Source organism: Balaenoptera musculus, chromosome 7 (assembly GCF_009873245.2).
Source record: "Balaenoptera musculus isolate JJ_BM4_2016_0621 chromosome 7, mBalMus1.pri.v3, whole genome shotgun sequence".
Lineage (NCBI taxonomy): Eukaryota > Metazoa > Chordata > Mammalia > Artiodactyla > Balaenopteridae > Balaenoptera > Balaenoptera musculus.
The window spans coordinates 15,113,527-15,134,909 of NC_045791.1; the positions used below are offsets into that span (position 1 = coordinate 15,113,527).

The 21,383-nt window shown below is 37.4% G+C and overlaps 1 protein-coding gene across 1 annotated transcript in view; it reads right to left on the minus strand.

Annotated features, from left to right (window-relative positions):
• The window catches only part of DPP10 (dipeptidyl peptidase like 10), a 674,557-nt gene that overhangs the window by 509,935 nt on the left and 143,239 nt on the right, over positions 1-21,383 (minus strand). Inside the window, 1 exon segment of the mRNA XM_036858000.1 lies at positions 10,090-10,204. Coding sequence (XP_036713895.1) covers positions 10,090-10,204 — 115 coding nt within the window.

Sequence of the window (21,383 nt, forward strand, 5' to 3'; positions counted from 1 at the left end):
CTCATTCAGATTTGATGGAGAAATTAAAACCTTTAGAGATAAGCAAAAGTTAAGAGAATTCAGCACCACGAAACCAGCTTTACAACAAATGCTAAAGGAACTTCTATAGGCAGGAAACATAAGAGAAGGAAAAGACAAACAAAAAAAAACCAAAACAATTAAGAAAATGGTATAGGAACATACATATTGATACATATTGATAATTACCAAAAATGTAAATGGATTAAATGCTCCAACCAAAAGACATAGACTGGCTGAATGAACACAAAAACAGGACCTATACATATGCTGTCTACAAGAGACCCATTTCACCCTAGGGACACATACAGACTGAAAGTGAGGGGATGGAAAAAGATATTCCATGCAAATGGAAATCAAAAGAAAGCTGGAGTAGCAATGCTTATATCAGAAAACTAGACTTTAAAGTAAAGACTATTACAAGAGACAAAGAAGGACACTACATAATGATTAAGGGATCAATCCAAGAAGAAGATATAACAATTGTAAATATTTATGCACCCAACATAGGAGTACCTCAATACATAAGGCAAATACTAACAGCCATAAAAGGGGAAATCGACAGCAACACAATCATAGTAGGGGACTTTAACACCCCACTTTCACCAATGGACACATCATCCAAAATGAAAATAAATAAGCAAACAAACTTTAAATGATACATTAAACAAGATGGACTTAATTGATATTTACAGGACATTCCATCCAAAAACTACAGAATACACTTTCTTCTCAAGAACTCAAAGAACATTCCCCAGGATAGACCATACCTTGGTCACAAATCAAGACTTGGTTAATTTAAGAAAACTGAAATTGTATCAAGTGTCTTTTCCAGCCACAATGCTATGAGACTAGATATCAATTACAGGAAAAAAATTTCTGTAATTACAAACACATGGAAGCTAAACAATACACTACTAAATAACCAAGAGATCGCTGAAGAAATCAAAGAGGAAACCAAAAAATACCTAGAAACAAACCTATGGCATGCAGCAAAAGCAGTTCTAACAGGGAAGTTTATTGCAATACAATTCTACATCAAGAATCAAGAAAAATGTCAACTAAACAACTCAACATTACACCTAAAGCAATTAGAGAAAGAAGAACCAAAAATACCCCAAAGTTCGCAGAAGGAAAGAAAACAGAGATCAGATCAGAAATAAATGAAAAAGAAATGAACGAAATGATAGCAAGGATCAATAAAATTAAAAGCTGACTCTTTGAGAAGACAAACAAAATTGATAACCATTAGCCAGACTCATCAAGAAAAAAAGAGAGAAGACTCAAATCTATAGAATTAGAAATGAAAAAGGAGAAGTAACAACTGACACTGCAGAAGAAGAAAGGATCATAGAGATTACTACAGGCAACTATATGCCAACAAAATGGACAACCTGGAAGAAATGGACAAATTCTTAGAAAAGCACAACCTTCAAAGAATGAACCAGGAAGAAATAGAAAATATAAACAAACCAATCACAAGCATTGAAATTGAAAGTGTGATTTAAAATCTTCCAACAAACAGCCCAGGACCAGATGGCTTCACAGAAGAATTCTATCAAACATTTAGAGAAGAGCTAAGACCTGTCCTTCTCAAACTCTTCCAAAATATAGCAGAGGAAGGAACACTCCCAAACTCATTCTACGAGGCCACCATCACCCTGATACCAAAACCAGACAAAGATGTCACAGAAAAAGAAAATACAGGCTAATATCTCTGATGAACATAGATGCAAAAATCCTCAACAAAATACTAGTAAACAGAATCCAACAGCACATTAAAAGGATCATATACCATGTTCAAGTGGGGTTTATCCCAGGAATGTAAGGATTCTTCAATATATGCAAATCAATCAATGTGATACACCATATTAACAAACTGAAGTATAAAAACCATACGATAATCTCAATAGATGCAGAAAAAGCTTTCAACAAAATGCAACATCCATTTATGATAAAAACTCTCCAGAATGTAGGCATAGAGAGAACTTACCTCAACATAATAAAGGCCATATATGACAAACTCACAGCCAACATCGTTCTCAATGGTGAAAAAGTGAAACCATTTCCAATAAGATCAGGAACAAGACAAGGTTTCCCACTCTCACTGCTATTATTCAACATAGTTTTGGAAGTTTTAACCATAGCAATCAGAGAAGAAAAAGAAATAAAAGGAATCCAAATCGGAAAAGAAGTAAAGCTGTCACTGTTTACAAACGACATGATACTATACATAGAAAATCCTAAAGATGCTACCAGAAAACTACTAGAGCTAATCAATGAATTTGGTAGAGTAGCAGGATGCAAAATTAATGCACAGAAATCTCTTGCATTCCTATATACTAATGATGAAAAATCTGAAAGAGAAATTAAGGAAACACTCCCATTTACCATTGCAACAAAAAGAATTAAATACCTAGGAATAAACCTACCTAAGGAGACAAAAGACCTGTATGCAGAAAACTATAAGACACTGATGAAAGAAATTAAAGATGATACAAACAGATGGAGAGATATACCATGTTCTTGGATTGGAAGAATCAACATTGTGAAAATGACTATAATACCCAAAGCAATCTACAGACTCAATGCAATCCCTATCAAACTACCACTGGCATTTTTCACAGAACTAGAACAAAAAATTTCGCAATTTATATGGAAACACAAAAGACCCCGAAAAGCCAAAGCAATCTTGAGAAAGAGAAACGGAGCTGTAGTAATCAGGCTCCTGGGCTTCAGACTATACTACAAAGCTACAGTAAACAAGACAGTATGGTACTGGCACAAAAACAGATCAATGGAGCAGGATAGAAAGCCCAGAGATAAACCCACACACATATGGTCACCTTATTTTTGATAAAGGAGGCAAGAGTATACAACCCTCAGAATGGGAGAAAATATTTGCAAACGAAACAACTGACAAAGGATTAATCTCCAAAATATACAAGCAACTCATGCAGCTCAATATTAAAAACACAACAACCCACTCCAAAAATGGGCAGAAGACCTAAATGGACATTTCTCCAAAGAAGATATACAGATTGCCAACAAACACATGAAAGGATGCTCAACATCACTAATCGTTAGAGAAATGCAAACCAAAACTACAATGAGTTATCACCTCACACCGGTCAGAATGGCCATCATGAAAAAATCTACAAACAATAAATGCTGGGGAGGGTGTGGAGAAAAGGGAACCCTCTTGCACTGTTGGTGGGAATGTAAATTGATACAGCCGCTATGGAGAACAGTATGGAGGTTCCTTAAAAAACTAAAAATAGAACTACCATATGACTCAGCAATCCCACTACTGGGCATATCCCCTGAGAAAACCATAATTCAATGAGTCATGTACCACAATGTTCATTGCAGCACTATTTACAATAGCCAGGTCATGGAAGCAACCTAAATGCCCATCAACAGACAAATGGATAAAGAAGATGTGGCACATGTATACAGTGGAATATTACTCAGCAATAAAAAGAAACGAAATTGAGTTATTTGTCGTGAAGTGGATGGACCTAGAGTCTGTCATACAGAGTGAAATAAGTCTGAAAGAGAAAAACAAATACCGTATGCTAACACATATATATGGAATCTAAAAAAAAAAAAAAGTTCTGATGAACCTAGGGGCAGGACAGGAATAAAGACACAGATGTAGAGAATGGACTTGAGGACATGGAGAGGGGGAAGGGTAAGCTGGGACGAAGTGAGAGAGTAACACTGACATATATACACTACCAAATGTAAACTAGATAGCTAGTGGGAAGCAGCTGCATAGCACAGGGAGATCAGCTTGGTGCTTTGCTACCACCTAGAGGGGTGGGATAAGGAGGCTGGGAGGGAGACACAAGAGCGAGGGGATATGGGGATGATATACATATGCCTATAGCTGATTCATTTTGTTATACAGCAGAAACTAACACAACATTGTAAAGCAATTATACTCCAATAGAGATGTTAAATAAATAATAAATCTGGTGTCTAAGACGATAGTAAGAGAGAATTCTTTGCCTCAAGGTCATATTTGCAGGCACATATCAAGGCAAAGTGATGAATTCAAGTCAGTCTGATACAAAGGTCAATTTAATCACTCTATCTTCTGTACACTGTCCACAAACTAGGTACCTAAAGTCATCCCAATTCTGCTGGCCTTAGACGTATTATCTAGAAAACTACTCTACTTTCTTTAAATTGGTGTGTTATGAGGAATGAATGAGATGATTGTTCACTCCCTTTGGAAAATATCTGTAAATTGGTATTTCTTCGAAGGAAGGCACACATCCTTAAATGTTAACTTCCAGTCTTTGTTTTGTTTATTTTTCAGGATAGGATTGCACAAATTTCTCAGGTTCTCTCTACTTCCTTGGTTCTAAATTTTGGCTCAAATGAACTACGTGAACCTAATTTCATGGATCAAATCCTCATCTGACATTAAAGATTTAACTAATCATCAACATCACAGTGGCAATCTCAACCTCGGTAAATTATTTTCCAAAATGGAATCTGAATCTACTGTAAAAGTCTTACTATTCGAGATACATCTCTAAGGGAAAATACAGACATTTATATAGTGGAAGTGGACAATCCTTATTAAATTATTGTTTAACTGAGATCAAGCAGAGTTCTGGTATCTTATACCTGAGTGCTTGACTTCTTTTATACTCTGATAGAACTGTGACAATCAACCCAAATGCTCACCTAGAGAAGGCACTAAAGGAATAAAGAATTGCCTAAAAGCAAGAGCTAGAGCTAACGATGAAGACACAATTTCAGTGCCTTACAATGTTGTCTTTAGTCAACCATGAGAGTAAATTAACCTGATGACTTTGTTTTGACACTGACTGATTACAGACATTAATCAAAGGGCAACAGGCCACTGCTGCTGAAGAACTGGTGGAATATACGCAGTGCATAGGTGGTTATTTCAACATGGCAATCAGACTTAAGAGCTTGATGAATATCCTCTACCAAATACATTCTAACTCATAAAATACGCTTCTCTATTTTCCAAACAGGTCAAAATGGGTAACTGTATTCTGTGTGAAATGTTTCCTAACCATGTTCACTGTCATTCTGCATATTAAATATAAATATGAGACTGCAGAGTAAATGCATAGCTACCTAAAACTGGCTTCCAGAACTTTAAGCGTGAATGTACACCCATATATTTGTAGAGTATAATTACTGATCTTATTGTTACGTATTCTGAAAATAAATGTGGATACTCTTTTTTCTTTAAATGACTTAAATACAAACAACAACAACAAATATGTGGGCTGGACCAATACATCCGAATAAGTGCCCTTTAATCCGAAAAAAAATTTTCTTTCGGAAATAGTTACTTATTAAAGAAATACTTGAATTGTTAACCTACTCTTCAAAAATAATTAGGACTTCTTTTCACAAGGCATGGAAGTTGCTGACAACCTTGGAAATTAAGACACCTGTGTCAAATTACTTCTGTAATAAAATTTGCAATCAAACCAAAATTACAATGAACATGTGTTTCTCTGGATATAGGCTTGTATTCCTTAGCACTTACCTGCAGAATGTGATGCTATTTTGAGCAAAACAGTTTCTAAATCATTTCTTAGACTAGATAATTCCTTGTATGCTTTCTCCCTCACCACCCGCCTCCAAAAAATTAAATATATTTTAAAGGTAGAAGGGGCTTAGTGAGAGAGCTCACCAGATTTAGTCTGTTGCTATACTTGTTACTAAGCAAGCCACCATTATTGCTGTTGTTGTTTTATTAGATCACAGATATTAGAGCTGTAATGAACTTCAAGAAATCACTTCAGTTTCTGGCAAACCAAAGATGCCCTTTTCTTCAAGAAAACACTTGGGATCAAAGGAGGTAAGTGATTTGCCCAAGGTCGTATACTGTAAGTCCCCTACATACAAACGAGTTTCGTTCCAAGAGCGCATTCATAAGTCCAGTTTGTTTGTAAGTCCCACAAAGTTAGCCCAGGTACCCAACTAAACAAATCGGCTATATAGTATTATAGTGTAATAGGTTTATAATACTTTTCACACTAATAATACATAAAAAACAGACACAAAAAATAAAGAAAACATTTTCAATCTTACAGTACAGTACCTTGAAAAGTACAGTAGTACAGTACAACAGCTGGCATCCAGGGGCTGGCATCGCGTGAACAGGCAAGAAGAGTTACTGACTGGAGGAGGGAGAGGAGGTGGGAGATGGTAGAGCTGAACGATCGTCAGCAGTAGGAGACGGAGGGCAAGCTGCACGTGGCAATGTACGCCGGACACGTGAACTAACTTACGTGATCAGACAGGTGAATGCATGCCTATTCGAATCTTTGAAAGTTTGCAACTTGAAGGTCCGTATGTAGGGGACTTACTGTAGCTATAAAGGTGTCGAATTTCTGACCCCAACACTTACTGGAAGGATTGTTCTAGAGTCAGCTCTTTATCCTAAAAGGTCAAGTACCTTGCTGAGTAATTTCAGAATCAGAAGTTTCCCTTCCTGTCATGGATTCCCCTTCCTGGTTGAAAGTTTCCATCTGTCTGACTGGCTTTACCTAGAAAGCCGGGCCTTGGGGACATACTTGTGAACAAAGGAAAGATTAGAGGGGGTTGTTGCATGTTATTCCCTCAGTTGGAGGTTTTCCCTTGCGGGTCTATCCTAGCACTGCTGAGGGTAAAAGGAAGGCTCCGTGTAATCAGAGCACTAGCGTCTGACCACACACGTGCACAGGCACACATGTGCTAAATCAAAAGGCCACACTAATGGTCTCGATGCACATTCTAGCCCTCAGAACCAGAGGTTAAACAAACTCAGTTCTGTTTTTTTTTTTTTTTCCTGTCTAACGAGGGAGGCAAGACTAGATAACTTCTAAGAGCACTTCTAGGCTTAGGACTCAGGCCACAAACTGTAAGTCTTCTGAGCTTATACTTTACTCTGCTGTTTGGTTTGAGCCCACCATGGAGGCCAAGTAGCCAGGTTGGTATTTGCTCGTTGATAACTCGAGCAAATTCCTAAACCACCATCATTACCTATGTCCACTTCATCAATTTATATCATCTTCCAACCCCTGGTGACATTGAGTTTACAAACAGAGTGTAGAACACAAGTTGTTTTCTGTAACAATACTTTTTCCACTCCAGCATACTGACTTTTATTTTTCATTTCATGACATCCCTGCCAAAAATAACAGTGAAATCTAAAGACATCTGAACATGTGGTATGTAAAACAAACACTAAATTATAAATCTAAATAATAATTGCACTTCCATTTGTGTGATTACTTTCATATGAAATTAACTCTTTGGGTCGGGATATGTGGTTGTTGTGTGCTTGTGTAGCTGGGGAAGAAGGAGATTGGAAGTGATAGATATAAAGCAGGAGATAGTGAGGCCAACTATGATAGTACCTAGAAAGTTGTACTCCATAATTATCTGTTGATGTATGAATAAATGAATGAACAGACCACTGAAAGACTGACGCCAGATTAAATATTTAGTATTTTTCCACCTGCCATAATTTAAAATTGAAATCACAGAAGATCTATATTCCTGAAAGACTTTATACTTTTTCTTAGAAATCTCCCTCATGCAACACAGTGTTTGGCATCGTGTCTGGCAGTCAATAAGTACTTAATAATAAACATAATATGAGGAATGCCAGCAGCAGTTCTACAGACTGTACTAAACACCTCAATTTTATTATCTCATTTATCCCTCATAGTAACACTGAGACAGGCTGGGACCTGGGACACTTTGCTGCAGTGCTTGCACCTGGACAAACGTCTTCCTGAGCAACAAAATACAAAGAAACTATAAAGGACTAAAAATAACTGCGTGCGTTCCCAGTTGGGGCAAATTATGGACAACGAGATACAAAAAGCCCAAAAAAATCCCAACTGCCACTTCTGAAGAGCCAGGAGCAAAAGGAGGTCACTGCGCATGCCTCTTGCACACAGCACCACCAAAGGGGTGGGCAGACCACCTAAGGCCCCCCCTCCAGACTGACCCCCTGGACACACCCCTACCCTCACCCAATATAAGGATCCAGCTCACCCCCCGACCCTGTTGCTTGTTTTTGCTCCTCCCTGCTACAGCAGGGGCCCCAATAAAGCCTTGCCTGAATTTCTTGTCTGGCCTCATCAATTTCTATTGATTAAAGAGGCCAAGAACCGGGGTCGGTAACGACACTGTAAAGTTGGCACTATGAGTTGCATCCATAATACAGATGAGTGAAGGCAAGGTTAAATTATTAGCCAACTTCACAAAACTAGTTCTGTGAGAGCCATAACTCAAACCAAGGTGTATCTTGCTTAAACCCTTGCTTTAACAAATGAATAAGTGCATGACAAAATGAATGCAACTATCCTGTGTTTTTATTACTGGTGCAACTTGGTAAGGGTTGGGTAGAGGAGGTTTAATTTACTGAGTGACCAAGATCTTTGTTATACCAAGCTCCCAAAGACACCAAGGTATCACTATGGCCTCAGAGAGTTCACAAGAAAACTTGAGGAACTGAATCACTGGGAAAAGGATACTAGAATCAGATGGAAGAAAGTTCAAGAGAAACACATAGGTATTCTCTGATACTAATTTCTTCCATCTGGTTGATAGTCATCAATAGAAGCAGTGAAGCCACGTCATTCATTTTTTTAAGAATTATGTCAAAATTCCTATGTTTAAGTGAAACACTATGCTGAACATAAGCTCATTTTCCTTTAACAAAGATTCTTGGCAATCGGCAGCAACTCACAGCCATCACATTGCTCAATTACACTGTACTGCAGGTGTACAAATGAGGCTGTTAAGAGACGGTTCCTGAGAGAATGATGGATGATCCACCTCTTAGAAGAGAAATTTTTTCCTTTCTTTTTTTTTTAAAGTCTCTTTCTCGTCCGTTTCCTCTCTCCCGACTCCCTTAATTTCTTTCTCAATCTCTTCATATGTTAAATAACAACTACAAACTATATCTTTGGAAATCTATACATTTCAAAGCCAATGTTTCTACCAAGATGGTATATGTCACAAAGTACCATATTGGAACACCTGATATTGCAATTTGTATAATTAGCCACCATAATTAGTTGACTCAATAACTCTGTGAAAGAGAGCTTTTGTTAATCAAATGTTGTACATGAGGAAATAAATTCAACGTGTTTAAGGGGCTTGTAAATAACAAAACTGGGGCAGGAACTGGTTATAAATTTATAGCCTTTAACAACAGGCATACGAGTTGATTTGGGGACTGGCTCAATCCTATCATAGAAATGACCATTTTTCTCACCGCCATATATGGTGATCAGTTTTTGAGCAAGCTAGTTGGGTGGGCTGTAGTAGCATGACAAACGTTTTTGTTCCTGGCAGGCAGTTTGGGAGTTTAAAATGTGAGCAGCCTTTCTCTGCCTTCTGTGTTATCACCTACCAAAGAGTAGTAAAACTTCTGAGTACTGAAATAAACCCCAGAGAACAATTAAACTTACTGATAATTTATATAGTAGTTTTCAACTATTTAACATAAAGAACACAATTTAAAGAGTAGTGCAAGAGCACACTGGAGAGGGTCTTTAGACAGAGAGAAACTGGGAATGGATAAACTACAGAGAAAGACGAGAGAAAGAAAGTGGAAGTGTCTCATTTAGAGGCTTAGCTCATTTTCTTTTGATCTAATCCTTTTGTCTGTCAAATCCTCCCTTACCACTGTCATTATAGTTGGGCTGTCTCCTATATATGGAAACTTCCAGACTCCACTCCCTCATCTCCACCCACAATAAAAGTCAAATGTGTCCCGCATTTATTAAATTGACAAACATAACAAGTCTCTAAACAGCATTGGAGACCAAAGATTTCCTTGGCATTCTCAATATATATATTTTACATTTCAGCTTCCCCCAAATATCTTGCATGGTATTTAAACCACAAAATGACTGTGCCATTTGAGAAATGTCTGGTTATTCATTTTTTTATTCCAACCGATGCTAATGTGTCCTAAGATACCACATATGACTACCCTCTTAAGGCATTTGAATGTGAAATTATCATCCACAATACCATCATAAGAGAGTAATAAAGACAGATTACCTGGGGTTAAGAGGATGACTGACATAGTGATGAGTGAGCATACAACTAAAATCACCAGCAGGGCAATAGCAATTCCCTTCCAGTTTCTCTGTGGAGGGCTGTTACTTCCCAGTTCCTACCGAGATAGAAAAAAAAAAAGAAGTTTCATAATTATACATGCTCCAAGAGAAATGTATTCATAAAGGAATGATTCAGTGCATGGAAGAATCACAGTTTAAAGGCTGACTAGAATCCTCTTCCTCTTCGGTAGCTCATTTAATTATTCAAAGGTGCATATATTATAAATGGCTATCTTTTGGGGGGCAATCTTATTTCTCCAAGAGATAAAGCAGCAAAGGTTTCTGCCTGCTGTCTAAAATGTGGATGGCATTAAAATACATTGAATATAAACACTAGGATGATAGCCAAAATACTCTGCAAAATAATTATGTAAATAAAGTGTGCCCATTTACATTGGAACCTACAATAAAGATTTAAATATTAATATTCCTGAAGCACTATAGACTACTTTTCTAACTGGTAAGGGGAAAAAAGATTAGTGATGAGAAAATCATTCAAAATGCCCCCTCACTGCAGAGCCGTGCACATTCGTCAACTCAAAAAGTCCTTTTTTTAAACAGTTCCCCTACCACTCATAAATATCAACAGGATGTAGTAACTAAATTAAATGAGTGCTTCTGTATCAATGGTTTACGACATCCTCTCCCTGGGCAGCATGCATGATATCGGCAAGGAGGTATGATTGATGGGGTAGGATAAACTTGAGCATCTCTTACAATACATACAGTAAAGCTTTTCATTTTTCAGATGATCTGTGTTCTATTCTGCTGACTAGAAATATATGAGCATCATTCACCAAAGTAAAGCACAGACCACACTAGTTTGAAATAAATGCCAGATTTTCTTTGTAATAAAGTTTATAAAACACTAAGCTTCTTGTTTCTTTCTTCCTACCCCAATCCCCAGCCTCTTTTCCTCCAGTCCTAATAGAGCCTTCTTTATTCAGAAATAGTCAAATGATTTGGGGACAAATGAAACAAAACGTAAAGGTTTCCAGTTCACTGTATTTGCACAAATCACTCAAGAAGCCACAGTCTTCCTTTAAACAAAGATAAGTAAAATAGCAAACATTTGATAAACTATAAATGGCTTTTTGTGACTCACAGTTTAAAGCACTGAAGCCAATTTTCATATAGGGATAGTGGCATTCAGTTCTGCAATAAACTCTTTGGACTTAAAGAACTAGGTCCTAAATAAATGCAAGAAGAAACCATGCATAGGAGGTATTTTGTTATTGTTTGTTTTTCCCCTTCTCAGATCAGTAGCTTTAGGTTTTTCACTCTGATGAACCAAATGCGGCAGAAATCAATTCCAATCTTTTTTCTAAAATGGCTCACTTCATACCTCATTTTCATGCTTATTAATGCTTACTGTCCAATACCTCTATCCCTTCTGCATTTTGGTTAGAATTTCCATTCATAAACTTATTCCACATAAATCGAAACAGTAGATTAGCAAATCATCAGCGTTTAAGTAACAACATCAAGAAAAGCAATAGTTGTCTTAAGACCATAAACCCTTTTCTGGAATGCAACGTGACTGGAGGTTTCTTGGGCAATTTCTTTGTCAGAATCTGTGTGGTGTGATGACCAGTTATTCTCCATATTAAGGCTCTATTTAAGACTACTCGGAAGCCAGAATGGTAGATTAGAGAGGCAATGCTATACGTAGATGCCTATGCTGGGCAAAAAGTTGTGAAACACCCATCTCAAGAGCTAAGAGATAATGAAAGAAGGTCAACAAACAATAGGAAGTGAGTATCTGGACCAAGAATCATAAACACTTCCATCTTTATTAACTCAAAGGGAGGTAAGAAAAAGGAAAAAGAATAATTGTAAGCAATTATAACTGACTTCTCAGTCCAGTAAAGGAATCAAGGGGCAATGATAATTTTAAATCTACTGACTCTGATCTTGATTCACTGTCACTGGAACGCAAGACAAATTATTAGACAAATGTGTTCAGAGTGTGTTTTTCAGTTTTTGAATATGATGTAACTATGCAATGCCTACCAAGCATTGTCTAACAGCAATAATAGATATCTTATTATGTGTCTTGTATTGTACTGAGTACTTTATATTCACAATCTCACAAAATCCTCATGAGAATTAGGTGAGATTACTATTATTTTGACAAATCTGCAGATGAGAAACATGGGATTTAGAGAGATAAATACCAAACCACTTACTGCTAATAAGTGGGACGTCTCAAGGTCCAATCCATAAAAGTCTAGCCTCAGAAACCACACTCACACACTAGAATATGCTGTTCTAAAAGGAGCTATTTCTTGAATCAATCAATAAGCCAATGAATCAAGGAATGATTTGAACCCCTACATAATAATAGTTGTACTTTAATACCTTTGATCTGAGAAAATTCACAATTTTATAAAAGCTCTTCTGAAGTCTGTAATGCTTTCAAATAAACTCATATTTTCCCAGGAATGGCAGACTAGAAAAAATACACCATTTTAAAAAATGGTAAAACACGTTTGAGTACAAAATACTTTCTGTTCATAAAGTGATGCACATGAGAATGTCTGGCTTCTCTAAAAATGACCCATCAATACCAAAAGCATCTACAAGTCCCTGTTTCAGGAACTGCAGACTTAATGAACTCTCACTATAATTCCCTCCTTTCCATCCATCTTAAACTCCATCACCATTATAATATTTCTAAAGCACGGTTTTACTTACATCACTTTATTCCACAAAGTTCTTTAATGTCTCTACATTATCTAAAGAATTAAGTGCAAATGTGTGAGTCTAGAATAACAATGGTCTATAGCCAAGCTCCAGTCTTCTCATCCAACTTGATCTTTTTTTTTTTTTTTTTTTGAGAAAGAACACTACCCTATACTGCTCTGATTACCATTTCCAACATACGCCTCAGATGCTTCAAACTTCACCTAACCATTCCACTCCCAGTTTTTTCTCCAATTCCTTTCATATGCATCCAATTACAGACATTGTCAATCATTCAACATCCTGCTCAAATGTCTCTTCTCTTGAAAATTTCCCCCAATTATGCAAGCCAGATATAATTTTCCTTCTGAAAAAAAAAATGCCTAAAATGCATTGTACCAATAGGTTTGAGACCAACTCTGCTACTTAATAGCTATGAGATTGCAAACAACATGCCTCTACAATTTCCTAAGCCTCAGGCTTTTTTTTTAGCTGAACAACTGGAATAATAACAATAATTATTTTTAAATGTAACAAGGATTAAAACAAATTATTCAAACAAAGCTCTTACTTAAATGTACAATAAGACAGTTCACACTAAGTGAACTGCTTGGAATGTTCTTCCTCAGTACACTTGCACATGTCACTCTTTCTCTCTCTCTCTCATCATTTCAGGTCTCAATCTCAAATGTTCCTTCCTTTGAGAAGCCTTGCCTGGCCACCCTCTACAAAATAACATTCTATATCCGCTTCTATTCCTTCAACTAGCTTTATTTTTCTTCATATCATTATCATTTTTGAGTATATTATGTCATATTAAATCATATATCTATAATAATATAAATTAAGTTGTTTAAATGTTCATTTTATCAGTCTCAGCTCTCCAGAATAGAAGCTTCGTGATGTCAGTAACCTAGATCATCTTGTTCTCTGCTAGATCCCTAGCATTTTGAACAGTGTTTGGCACATACTAGGTATGCTATAGATAATAAACGAATGAATGAATGAATGAATGATAGCAGTTCTGATGATAATGATGATGATGGTGGTGATGGTAATGCTTAAAGCCATGTATAAACAGCCATCATATCCCTGTCAAAGTTATCTCCTTAAAGTAAGGAGCACATCTTAGATAACTTTATATTCCTTAGACCACTGAACAAATTCTAGTCCTTTTAATAGGTGCTTAGAAAATAGTTGCCCAGTTGATTAAGTGGTATAAATGGTACCTGAAATGGTATAGAGCTACAGTGTCATTAGTTAAATACACATTAACAGTAATTTTAAAAAAAGGAACTACTTGCTATAGATAAATTTGATTGCAATTATTTTTAGCTTCATTTATCTGATGCTTGGATCCCAAAATACCGTTGCCATTCTTCAGTTTATCTTCTTCTTCCACAACCTCAATAATTTCTATTGTTGCTGGAAGTGGTTCTAATTGGCTCTGCTTTTCCATGACTTCCTCCTAGCCAACACCTGAAACCATACACGCCAGGCCCACAGGACAGGTTTGTGCTGGGCAGCAGCCTGACCTTGCAATGTCATCATCTGAATGCTTTGGAGGCAGCACAGAGTCAATGTTGGGATATTAAATTCCCTGGAGAGGTTTGAAGGTATAAGAACAAATGTTTAAGAATCCATATATACAGTTGTTTTTAAAGTCAGTCCTCCAGTGGATAGATGCATAGGTTAAAACACTTGTGTTCAACTGCAGCTGATGTTCAGTGTTGTGATTGTCTAGAGACGTTTAGGTGCTGCAGGCCAAACTAAACTCAATCTGTAACCTAGTTATTTATGTTGTGTTTACTGCCAATCAAATTACTCACCACCCTTTAGAGAACAGTTTAGTTTATAAGACGGATGTTCACGACAAACATAGTTTACCTAAATCCAAATGCATTTTTAATTTGTTCAAATACAAAGGAAAAAAATGCTAGAAATCATAAGCAGAAAACATCCAAGATTTATATATCATTTCCTTGGGCAAAATAAGGAAAAAAGCCGAACCAACAAATTCAATTTTCTTAAAAATAAGAAAAAGAAAATAAATGTATATAATAAATATAAATATATATTCCACTTGTAGTTCCCCTTAAAAAACTCTGTTCATCTGCCATATGCATCATGAAAAGAAATATGATCCCTCCATATTAAAATTGTATCAAAAAGTAATAACATTTACAGGAAGATACAAGGAGGAAAAATCATCGAGATATTGAAATTATGTCTGTAGATTGGATGAGGGTGTGTTTTAATAAAAATAGATTTTTTTCCATCACATGGTGTTCAAATTCACAAATGTGAATAGTCTCAACTGCAAATAGGTCAAGGAACAGTCCAAAGCATTTACACTTAATAACTGGAAAATATCTTAAAGGAACTTAATGTACTTTTAAATGTTGTATATTGTTTCATGATATTAGAAAAGCATAGCATTAAGTGAAGACTTTTAAAGCCATCTGTAAAATAATGATTAAAAAATTGATTTAAAAAAATCCTTTTACGTCTTTCTTAGAAATGTTTAGCCAGCTCTGGCTTGAAAGACCTTGAGATATGGGTATTCAGCAGTTGGCCAATTCTCTTTAAATCATTCTATTTAACAAAATGCACTGGAGTCTTTTAGAATATAGAATATTACACTACACGCAACTGGGAATACAAATTAAAATAAGAACTGTCCCCAGTGAATTTAAACACTAATGAAGATTTTGTTTACCACCAGTATAGTACAAAGTTGAATAAATAAAGGTAACCCAGCAAATCACAGAAGTTTTCTATGGGAAATGAGGAGAGAAGTTATTAACTTCCTTATACTGATATAATTTTTTTTCTTTGAGCATTCATACAGCATTTCCTAAGAAATAAGGTGCTAGATGTGGTGGGATTATAGAATTACATATACAAAATCTGGAAAGACAAAAGGAATCAGAGGATTTTTTTCTTTTTTAAATAGGTGGAAAGTGTGTATAAAAATACACACTTAGGTACTGGAAAATGGAACAAAGTGTGCATTTTTTTCTTTCTAGCAAAAATAATAATTGACAATATTTACAACCTGGAATAGACCAGTAAACATAAAAGAAATTGAGACAATTTTTTATATAGCTCCACAAAATTACAAGGTCACAGATTTTGCCTCTAAGACACATATAATTCCTGTGCCATTTGAAACATTTTAGAGTATACTGAAAGAAGGAAAATTCCAAAATTTTAATGTTTACCTTGTCTTGATTGTCTGAAATAGAAAGCACATAAAAAAAAATTTAAGCTCAATTTAAAAAAAGAAATAAATGCAAAAGTACTAAATAAAATTTTAATGAATTCAATGCAGGAACTCAATATAAATAATAATTAAATACTGTGAGATATTTCCACCACTAGGAGATATAGTCATAGTTCCTTACAACATTTACTGATATCAGTAAAGAAAATATAATCATAGAGATTGTTTTTCATATTTCATTTGCAGTTTAATACTTGTAATACCTACCGCTTCTTAAAATTGCCCATACTTGTGGACACTCACAAGTTCCTCATTTATCATTAGAAGACTCTATGCTAAATAAAGTGCATAGTTTTGGTAAATGATCATATTTCATACAGAAAGTTATACATTTTTTCAAAATTACATCTATTATAGTTTCGTGTTATCAGTGTACATGAGGCAGTGCTGAGTAAGTGCTACTCATAGTATGAACTATAGACAGCAGCATCAGCATCACCTGGGAGCTTATTAGAAATGCAAGACAAAAAAAAATAAAAAATAAATTAAAAAAAAAAAAGAAATGCAAGACAAGAGTCTTTTATTGCAATTTGCTCTATTCTTTTTTTAAAAAAATTCTGATTTGGTTTTATCTGTCAACATTAATTTGTTTATAAAAGAACTAGCAATTATCTCAATTGTAATTTATCATTTATAACTCCCTGATAATTATATTTGTTTGTGACACACTCCTAGATGGATCACCATTAAATTAGAAACAAAACACAGATGACAGCTATCATCAATATATTTTTCAGTAATAGTTTCACATTTCTATTATCATGATTTAGAGGTTTGGCTGATCATCTATGATTCTGATCCTGTTTAGGCTTCAAAACCACAACTAAAACTGTAAAAGAAGCAATTAAAAAAGCAAATGAACAGATCTGATATCAGGAAGATGGCAGACTAGGATGCTCCAGGCCCTCATTCCCTCATGAAAACATCAAGTAAACAACTATAGAGTGATTAAAATAGCAGTATGGGAGCTCCAAAAACCAGTGAAGGATATGCAGCCACCAGGAAAACGCCAATCAAGAAAAAGTCACACTTAAAAAGGCAGGAGAATGAGAGGAGAAGATGGCGGAAGAGTAAGACACGGAGATCACCTTCCTTCCCACAGATACATCAGAAATACATCTACACGTGGAACTGCTCCTATAGAACACCTACTGAACGCTGGCAGAAGACCTCAGACCTCCCAAAAGGCAAGAAACTCCCCACGTACCTGGGTAGGGCAAAAGAAAAAAGAAATAACAGAGACAAAGAATAGGAACGGGACCTGCACCAGTGGGAGGGAGCCGGGAAGGAGGAAAGGTTTCCACACACTAGGAGCCCCTTCGCGGGCGGAGACTGTGGGTGGCGGAGGGGGAAGCTTCGGAGCCACAGAGGAGAGCGCAGCCACAGGGGTGCGGAGGGCAAAGCGGAGAGATTCCCGCACGGAGGCTCGGCGCCGACCAGCACTCACCAGTCCGAGAGGCTTGTCTGCTCACCCGCCGGGGCGGGTGGGGGCTGGGAGCTGAGGCTCGGGCTTCCGTCGGATTGCAGGGAGAGGACTGGGGTTGGCGGCGTGAACACAGCCTGAAGGGGCTAGTGCGCCACAGCTAGCCGGGAGGGAGTCCGGGAAAAAGTCTGGAGCTGCCGAAGAGGCAAGAGACTTTTTCTTGCCTCTTTGTTTCCTGGTGCGCGAGGAGAGGGGATTCAGAGCGCCGCCTAAACGAGCTCCAGAGAGGGGCGTGAGCCGCAGCTATCAGCGCGGACCCCAGAGACGGGCATGAGACGCTAAGGCTGCCGCTGCCGCCACCAAGAAGCCTGTGTGCGAGCACAGGTCACTCTCCACACCGCCCCTCCCGGGAGCCGGTGCAGCCCGCCACTGCCAGGCTCCCGTGATCCGGGGACAACTTCCCCGGGAGAACGCACGGCGCGCCTCAAGCTGATGCAACGTCATGCCGGCCTCTGCCGCCGCAGGCTCGCCCCGCCTCCTCCGTACCCCTCCCTCCCCACGGCCTGAGTGAGCCAGAGCCCCCGAAGCAGCTGCGCCTTTAACCCTGTCCTGTCTGAGCGAAGAACAGACGCCCTCAGGCGACCTACACGCAGAGGCGGGTCCAAATCCAAAGCTGAAACCCGGGAGCTGTGCGAACAAAGAAGAGAAAGGGAAATTTCTCCCAGCAGCCTCAGAAACAGCAGATTAAATCTCCACAGTCACCTTGATGTGCCCTGCATCTGTGGAATACCTGAATAGACAACGAATCATCCCAAATTGAGGAGGTGGATTTTGGGAGCAAGATATATTATTTTTTCCCCTTTTCCTCTTTTTGTGAGTGTGTATCTGTATGCTTCTGTGTGAGATTTTGTCTGTATAGCTTTGCTTTCACCATTTGTGCTAGGGTTCTGTCCGTCCGTTTTTTTTTTTTTTTACTTCAAAAATTATTTTTCTTTTTTTCTTAATAATTGTTTTTTATTTTTTATTTTAATAACTTTATTTTATCTTACTTTAATTTATTTTTTCCTCTTTCTTTTTTTCTTTCTGTTTTTTCTCCCTTTCATTCTGAGCCGTGTGGATGAAAGGCTCTTGATGCTCCAGCCAGGCGTCAGGGCTGTGCCTCTGAGGTGGGAGAGCCAAATTCAGGACACGGGTCCACAAGAGACCTCCCAGCTCCACGTAATACCAAACAACGAAAATCTCCCAGACACCTCCATCTCAACACCAAGACCCAGCTTCACTCAACGACCAGCAAGCTATAGTGCTGGACATCCTATGCCAAACAACTAGCAAGACAGGAACACAGCCCCATCCATTAGCAGAGAGGCTGCCTAAAATCATACTAAGGCCACAGACACCCCAAAACACACCACCAGACGTGGACCTATCCACCAGAAAGACAAGATCCAGCCTCATCCACCAGAACACAGGCACTAGTCCCCTCCACCAGGAAGCCTACACAACCCACTGAACCAAACTTACCCACTGGGAGCAGACACCAAAACAACAGGAACTACGAACTTGCAGCCGACGAAAAGGAGACCCCAAACACGGTAAGATAAGCAAAATGAGAAGACAGAAAAAAACATAGCAGATGAAGGAGCAAGGTAAAAACACACCAGACCTAACAAATGAAGAGGAAATAGGCAGTCTACCTGAAAAAGAATTCAGAATAATGATAGTAAAGATGATCCAAAATCTTGGAAATAGAATAGACAAAATGCAAGAAACATTTAACAAGGACCTAGAAGAACTAAAGAGGAACCAAGCAATGATGAAAAACACAATAAATGAAATTAAAAATACTCTAGAAGGGATCAATAGCAGAATAACTGAGGCAGAAGAACGGATAAGTGACCTGGAAGATAAAATAGTGGAAATAACTGCTGCAGAGCAGAATAAAGAAAAAAGAATGAAAAGAACTGAGGACAGTCTCAGAGACCTCTGGAACAACATTAAACGCACCAACATTCGAATTATAGGGGTCCCAGAAGAAGAAGAGAAAAAGAAAGGGACTGAGAAAATATTTGAAGAGATTATAGTTGAAAACTTCCCTAATATGGGAAAGGAAATAGTTAATCAGGTCCTGGAAGCACAGAGAGTCCCATACAGGATAAATCCAAGGAGAAACACACCAAGACACATATTAATCAAACTGTCAAAAATTAAATTCAAGAAAACATATTAAAAGCAGAAAGGGAAAAACAACAAATAACACACAAGGGAATCCCCATAAGGTTAACAGCTGATCTTTCAGCAGAAACTCTGCAAGCCAGAAGGGAGTGGCAGAACATATTTAAAGTGATGAAGGAGAAAAACCTACAACCAAGATTACTCTACCCAGCAATGATCTCATTCAGATTTGATGGAGAAATTAAAACGTTTACAGACAAGCAAAAGCTGAGAGAGTTCAGCACCACCAAACCAGCTTTACAACAAATACTAAAGGAACTTCTCTAGGCAAGAAACACAAGAGAAGGAAAACACCTACAATAACAAACCCAAAACATTTAAGAAAATGGGAATAGGAACATACATATCAATAATTACCTTAAATGTAAATAGATTAAGTGCTCCCACCAAAAGACACAGACTGGCTGAATGGATACAACAACAAGACCCATATATATGCTGTCTACAAGAGACCCATTTCAGACCTAGGGACACATACAGACTGAAAGTGAGGGGATGGAAAAAGATATTCCATGCAAATGGAAATCAGAAGAAAGCTGGAGTAGCAATTCTCATATCAGACAAAATAGACTTTAAAATAAAGACTATTACAAGAGACAAAGAAGGACACTATATAATGATCAAGGGATCGATTCAAGAAGAAGATATAACAATTGTAAATATTTATGCACCCAACATAGGAGCACCTCAATACATAAGGCACATACTAACAGCCATAAAAGGTGAAATTGACAGCAACACAACCATAGTAGGGGACTTTAACACCCCACTTTCACCAACGCACAGATCATCCAAAATGAAAATAAATAAGGAAACACAAGCTTTAAATGATACATTAAACAAGATGGACTTAATTGATATTTATAGGACATTCCACCCAAAAACAATGGAATACACATTTTTCTCAAGTGCTCATGGAACATTCTCCAGGATAGATCATATCTTGGGTCACAAATCAAGCCTTGGTAAATTTAAGAAAATTGAAATCGTATCAAGTATCTTTTCCGACCACAACGCTATGAGACTAGATATTAATTACAGGAAAAGATCTGTAAAAAATACAAACACGTGGAGGCTAAACAATACACTACTTAATAACGAAGTGATCACTGAAGAAATCAAAGGGGAAATCAAAAAATACATACAAACAAATGACAATGGAGACACGACGACCCAAAACCTATGGAATGCAGCAAAAGCAGTTCTAAGAGGGAAGTTTATAGCAATACAAGCATACCTCAAGAAACAGGAAACATCTCGAGTAAACAACCTAACCTTGCACTGAAAGCAATTAGAGAAAGAAGAACAAAAAAACCCCAAAGTTAGCAGAAGGAAAGAAATCATAAAGATCAGATCAGAAATAAATGAAAAAGGAATGAAGGAAACAATAGCAAAGATCAATAAAACTAAAAGCTGATTCTTTGAGAAGATAAACAAAATTGATAAACCATTAGCCAGACTCATCAAGAAAAAAAGGGAGAAGACTCAAATCAATAGAATTAGGAATGAAAAAGGACAAGTAACAACTGGCACTGCAGAAATACAAACGATCACGAGAGATTACTATAAGCAACTCTATGCCAATAAAATGCACAATCTGGAAGAAATG